General features: G+C 41.7%; 1 protein-coding gene across 1 annotated transcript in view; it reads left to right on the plus strand.

Annotated features, from left to right (window-relative positions):
- The window catches only part of ZFYVE28 (zinc finger FYVE-type containing 28), a 2,243,904-nt gene extending 2,237,220 nt beyond the window's left edge, over window positions 1-6,684 (plus strand). Inside the window, exon 14 of the mRNA XM_044062894.1 lies at window positions 5,498-6,684. Coding sequence (XP_043918829.1) covers window positions 5,498-5,629 — 132 coding nt within the window. The 3' untranslated portion in view covers window positions 5,630-6,684. The remainder of the gene's footprint in view (window positions 1-5,497) is intronic.
- The last annotated feature ends 316 nt before the right edge of the window (window positions 6,685-7,000 follow it).

Here is a 7,000-nt window from a genome sequence, read left to right on the forward strand (position 1 = left end):
ATGCCACAGATAGATCTATTCGCTCCCTCTCAACCACCAGCTCAAAAATTCTGCACAAGGACATTCCATCCACTTGCATCGAAAGTGGATTCGCTCTCCTTCAGCTGGAAAGGCCTGACAGCATATGCATTCCCACCTCTTCCCTTGATACACAAGGTATTACTAAAAATCAAGGAGGAACGTCCAAGGATAATCTTGATAGCTCCAAACTGGCCAAGACAACACTGGTACCCATTGCTGAGGAGCATGTCTCGGAACAAAATGTGGTCAATACCCCTGATGCCTTTGATGTTAACTCAGAACAACTACAGCATCATGCATCCAAACCTAAAAACGTTGCAGCTGACTGCATGGCACATCACATAGCAGCAACTATTCCAGATCTCTCCCAAAGGGTTAAAGACATTATCCTTGAAGCCCGCAGACCTTCAACAAGAAGGAACTATGCAGGGAAATGGAAAAGGTTTGTCATTTGGAGTGCTGAAAGAGGGAAGGATGTGTCGAATATAGATATGGCTAACATTTTGGAGTACTTGGCAGAGCTTCTACATACAGGCCTGTCCTATTCCTCCATCAAGATACATGAATCAGCTATTTCAGCAGAATACAGGTTTGATCCACCTGTCTTCTCACATCCTCTACTCAGGCAGTTCCTCAGAGGGATCAAGAATGTAAAACCTCCTAGGAAACCACCACTGCCAGCTTGGGATTTGAACTTTGTGCTAGAAAAGTTGACACTCGCACCTTTTGAACCAGCAGCAACAGCAGACCTACAGCATCTTTCATGGAAAACTGCTTTCCTACTGGCAATAACCTCAGCAAGGAGGGTTTCTGAACTTCAGGCCCTAATGGCAGTACATCCCTTCCTAATCTTCCACCAAGACAGAGTGTCCATGAGGACTAATCCTACATTTATGCCTAAGGTGGTATCCAGAGTGTCCTTAAACCAGGCAATCCACCTACCTACATTCTTCCCCAACCCACAAAACAGAGGGGAAAGAATACTGCATACCTTGGATGTACACAGACAGCTACGCTACTACCTGGACAGAACAAAAAGTAACAGGAAAACTGACCAGCTTTTTGTAGCCTATGCAACAGGAAGGGAAGGAAAAGCAATTTCCAAACAGACAATCTCCAAATGGATAGGAAATTGCATACGATTCTGTTACTCCTTCCATGGAAAACCAATTCCACAGAACATACGACCTCATTCTACAAGAGCAACAGCCACTACCACAGCCTTCTTACGAGGAGTGGCAACCAAGGACATTATTGAGGCGGCTACTTGGACCTCCGTGCATACATTTGCCAAGCATTATAATTTACCTCTGTATTCCAGATCCCGAGCAGTGTTTGCCACTGCTGTACTGCAAGGGATCCTAACCACACCATAAGCTATTCTTCCTCCTCCCCTAGTTGGCTATGGTATTCTACCCAGTTGTTATGACTGCAGATGCATCCATGAAGGACATAGTACAGTTTTGTACCTACCATAAATGTAGATGTCCGAACTGGATAGCATCTGCAGTCAGGATTACCCTCCTCCTTCCCCTCTGTGGTACTCCTAGGGTACTTACCCTCCTAATAGCTAGCTGGTGGGGGGGAGTCTCTTATGGTGTATTTGTTTGTATATATGTACATACATGCTTATTTTTTGTGTTTGCCTTCTATCCTTTGGGAAACATTGGCATTTTTACCCAAAATTTAGCCTTCCAAGAGGGCAACTGGCATCTGGGGCAAGAAACACTGAAGAAAGTGGCGTCGGCTGATGCCTTTATACCCGAAGACCAGCAGAGATGACGTCGGGTGAAGTGCGACATCAGCCGAAGCCGGACCCGGACTTTGGAATCCGGCCGACTGAAGGGCTGCCTGACGACAGGACAACCCAGATGTTATGACTGCAGATGCTATCCAGTTCGGACATCTACATTTATGGTAGGTACAAAACTGTACTTTTTGTACCTACCATAAATGTAGATGTCCGAACAGGTTAGCATCTGCAGTCAGGATTACCCTCCCTCCTTCCCCTCTGTGGTACTCCTAGGGTATTTACCCTCCTATTAGCTAGCTGGGGGGGAGTCTCTTATGGTGTATTTGTTTGTATATATGTACATACATGCTTATTTTTTGTGTTTGCCTTCTATTTCTTTTGGAAACATTGGCATTTATCCAAAATTTAGCTTTCCAAGAGGGCAACTGGCATCTGGGGCAAGAAACACTGAGGAAAATGGCGTCGGCTGATGCCTTTATACCCGAAGACCAGCAGAGATGAAGTCGGGTGGAGTGCGACATCAGCCGAAGCCGGACCCAGACTTTGGAATCCGGCCGACCGAAGGGCTGCCTGACAGGACAACCCATTTGTTATGACTGCAGATGCTAACCTGTTCGGACATCTACATTTATGGTAGGTACAAAACTGTACTTTTGTGTTGTAGACAAAGTTCAGGTCCTTGGATCTTGTGTTTCTGGTGCTGTTTGTTTTGCAGATGTGCCAGAGATCCATCAAAGCTAGATCTGAGGATGTGTTATATGCCAGGTATAGATTGCTTCTCGGTAACCTGTAGGAGACTGAGTACAAAGATAGGGCATTAAGGCAGTCTGTATAGAACAGGGAATTCCTACCTCTTCGAGGGTATTCCAGCTGTTGCAAGTGCCTGGTTAGGTGCATGCCAAAGGGGGCATTATACTGAATGATTGGTCTGATAAGGGCTAAATAGAATACTACTGTAACTTCCATGGACCTGGATATGCCATACCCTTGCTTATGAGTTGGGTGACCTAGAATAATTTTCTTAGTCTTTTGGCTACATGTTGGTCAAAGGCCAGGTTATTGTCTTCATATGTTCCCAGATTCCTAACTATCTGGTCAACTCTTAGGGGTGTTTTATCGAATAAGTAATTAGCTTGGGTGGACGATTTCCCACAGGGCATTTTAATGCATTTCTTCACATTGAGTTTTAATCAGTGACTTTGGCATCAATCATTTGTTTGTGTTAGACCCTCTTGTAGGATGGTGGTGCTGTATGGGGAATCTATGATGGCTCCCAATTTACAGTCATCTGCGAACTCGGTGAGCCAGAGGCCTTTCACATTAGCCTTGATGTCCGAGAAGTAGATGCCAAACAGTTGCAGGCCAAACACAGAGCTCTAGGGTACTCTGCTGGTGGCTGGTCTCCTGGTAGAGGTATTCTCACTGATCCTGGCTTCTTTGGTCCTATCTGTGAGCCAGTCAGCAATCCATCGTGGTGTGTAGGGATTTATGGCTAGTTTCTGAGAGTTTATCAACAAGACCCGAGTTGGAGTCTCGTATCGAATGCCTTGGCCAGGTCAGGATAGGTGGTGTGCACTGTTTTTCCTCATCCATAGCCTTGGTGACCTTCTTGAAGAAGTCTACCAGGACGAGTAGGCAATACCTTCCTTAATATAGCCCAACTGGGGTAGTTCCAGTGTCTGTAGGTTGCCAATGTCCTTGTTGATCATTTCCATGATAATTCGTTCCATGACTTTGCATGTTAGACTGGTGGGTGTGTAGTTCCCATGTCAGTTCATGGCCCCTCCCCCTTATGAAGATGGATGACTATTGCAGCCCTCCATTCACCTGGTATGTATCTGTTTTGAAGCTGTAGTTGGAGTGACTCAGATGGTCCTGCTAGGTCATGTTTTAGGCTATTTAGGAGGCAAGCAAGGGGTATTGTTGGGGTCCGTTGAAGTAGTGTTTTTCACCTTATCGGGCACCACCAGGACCTGTTTCCTGTTGATAGTTAGGGAAGATGTTCTAGAAGGAATTTCACAGTAGGTGGTGAAGGGAGTGGAAGGTGACTTTATAGCTAAATTTATCAGCCAGTAGATTTGCTATGTCATCCTGGTCAGTGAAGGTTGTGCCATTTGCCACCAGTTCTGCACACTGCTGAGTTGTTACCGTTAAGGTTCCTGACATAGCTGAAGAAGGCCTTGTGATTGTCCTTAGCCTGGGAGGCTACCTTGACTTGAAAATTGCCATTTTTGTATTTTATTAGATATCTTTGCTTCTTGTTAACTTGAGTGAGAGGGATTTTGTCTCTGTGAGAGTTGCTCTTTCTGATTTTTCCCATGAATTTTTTTGTTATATAACTTGTTAAGATAAGGATTCCACTAGTGGAGTTTGTTTTTGTTGTTAGATCTAGGCTTACTTCTATAATGTACAGCAGACTCAATGCAGCCATTTACATGTTTGAGCAGGGTTTCTGTAAATTATTCTGCATAGATAGTTGTGTCCTTGGAGTTTGGAGGAGCCATGAATGTTGAGAAACTGTTGCTTAATAGGATGCAATTTGCTTTAGAATAGTTCCTAACTGTTATAGTATCTAGGTTTTCTTTGGGGCCACTGTACTCCATGGCATTTTGTCATTATATCACCCAGGATCTCAGCTGTGCCTTACAGTGAAGTGGAGGGACTACATAAGATATGATCGTTATCTGCAAACCATAACACTGGATCTTGATAATCCATGCCCTTCCACTTGGCTAACCCTCCCACCTTCTCCCTTCCAAATTGTCACCTCCTCTCCTTATAGAACCTACTTGATGCCCTGATGCCAATACCTCTTCCTGACTAGGGGGAAGGTTCCCCTTCTTGGAGTATCAGTCAGACAAACTCAATCCAAGGAGAAAATGAACAGTTGTAGATTATGGGGGGGTGAGCTTCAGCTGTTTGCCATATTAGTGCTTAGTGAGAGATCAAGCCCCATAAAGTGAAATGGATGGACGTGGATAATTAAAATACAGTCTTATGGTTTCTGCTGAATACCTTACACACAACTGTATTGTCGAAGACATCTGATGGTGAATATGGACCTAACATCTATTTCCAATAGTACTGCATTTAGCAGAACTGCTTTCCTTTATTTGCATATTAAGAGTCCTCCATCACTATGAATTTTCTGCTTAAACATTTTTGGAGTAGATAGTTGATACATCTGAATCCAAGAAGTATGTATGTCTCAGCTTTCTACTGACAGGAAGAGAAGGCACATTTCCCATGTACCCGACCAGATTTACACCTGTCTACGTAAATATGAGTGCCAGTTCTATCATCAGAATGTAAATACAATTTTACAAAAAATCATAACATGACACGGTGTTTCCTTACTAAAGCATAACAGACATTCATGATCTTTTCAGTGTCCTTGCAAGACAGACTTTTGAAATGCATTGGTGTTGTCTCACTACTGGTGCAAATATCAGGAGTTATTAAGCAATTTACTATGGTGACAATTTTTCTTTACTTTCTTTTTAAGGTAGAGAGGAGCCAACAATGTTGGCACATATTGTAAAAGATATGCATTTTTATATTGCTAAGGTGAGTTCAGTATCATTGGGCTTAATTGAAGAATACACATTCATTACAGAGACTCTGAACAAATAATTTACCAGATGTTTCAGTCCTGTTCTCTTTCCTGTAAAAATATGAAAACAAAACTCTAATTTGACCGTTTTTTTTTTTTTTTTTTTTTAGATTTTCTGCTCACGGTGTTCTTCCCATTCTGCACCATTACCTCGCTATGGTCAGATGAAACCTGTTCGAGTCTGTACACACTGCTATGTATTCCATGTCACACCATTCTACAGTGATAAAGCTGCCATGTGACACAGGATTTAACTTTTCATCACATGGACAAGTACTGTACTGGATATATATTCTAAAGAAAAACAATAACTGGAAGAATATCGAGAAATATGATGGAGCATGTGAGGCTTTGAGAGCCATGACTAGGAATTTTATACAAATACTTAATTTTTAAATGCATTTTTAATAATGAGCTGCTAAAGGGAAGTACTAAGTCTTGAAGTTATTGGCTGTGGTACAGTCTTCCATATATCAGTAATATTAAAATGCCATATACAGCAGCAAAGCACTACATGGAAAGGGAATAGGACTAAAAAAAAATTAAAGCTAAGCTGCAGTGCCACTCATCTAGTACAATTAATAATGGTTTACATGGCTGATTACACTAACCTGATCACAGCATATAATAACCAAGCTATGATGGTTCTGAACCATTGGGTTGTATGAAACAAGGCTGTCTTGTAGGCTGTTGCCTTATTGCCTTTACTTACTATGGCCATGGAGCAACCAGCATGTAACATTATGTGTAGTGTCACTTTACTGGTTTGAAATCAGATTAAGCATATATAATGTATATTTTCTGTTTGTTTTTTTTTTGTTTGTTTTTTTTGAGAATTATCAGAATCAGTAAGGTTTTATATTTACTTAAAATATTTTGTTTTTAGACTTTAAACGGATCTATTTGATTGTCTTTGCAGATACTTATTTTTATACATCTTTTATGAATTTATGCAGTTCCATATTGGTGTAACTAAAATATATTAATTTTAAAATAAATGTAAGTGTTACAGGGTTTAAGCTGTATGGGAACAAAAATGCTGCATCAGTAGTATACCATGCATTGTGCTCTTAATAGATCACAGATGAATCATAGTCAGAGTCCCTCAAGCTGTACCCTTTCTTACAAAATTTATCTTTTATAATGGAAGTTGTTAGTCTTCATCTTCCCCACCTTTGTATTCTTGTATGTACTGTTGCACAAGGTTTAACCTTAATCCCATCTGTATTCAGAAGTGGTTGTGGTTGATGGGAGGTGGATTATTGCGGATTTTTCAGATTAAAACGAGTTTCCCTAATGTATATGGTTATTTTTTTCTTGGTTCTTTTTTCTTACTCTTGTGTATGCTAACAATTAAGGCTTCCCCTGCTGGACTTGATCCTCTACATTCCTTTCTAGTGGGAGTTCCTGAAAAAACACTGGAGCACAAGCTGTAGTGAAGGGCCATCATTCAGGCAACTTTAAGGATTGCTTTTATCCTTTGCCAGCATTGTTTTGCAGTAACCTTTTCTCACCCCTGGGTAGAGGGACAAGTGATCCACATCACTGCGGAGGCTCATAGTGCCTTCCTTGTGGGGACTGTGTGTTTTTGTGTTGACTGTTCAAAGAATGAC

The sequence above is a fragment of the Protopterus annectens genome, chromosome 2.part1, assembly GCF_019279795.1.
Source record: "Protopterus annectens isolate FY-2018-M chromosome 2.part1, PAN1.0, whole genome shotgun sequence".
NCBI classification, from domain to species: domain Eukaryota; kingdom Metazoa; phylum Chordata; order Ceratodontiformes; family Protopteridae; genus Protopterus; species Protopterus annectens.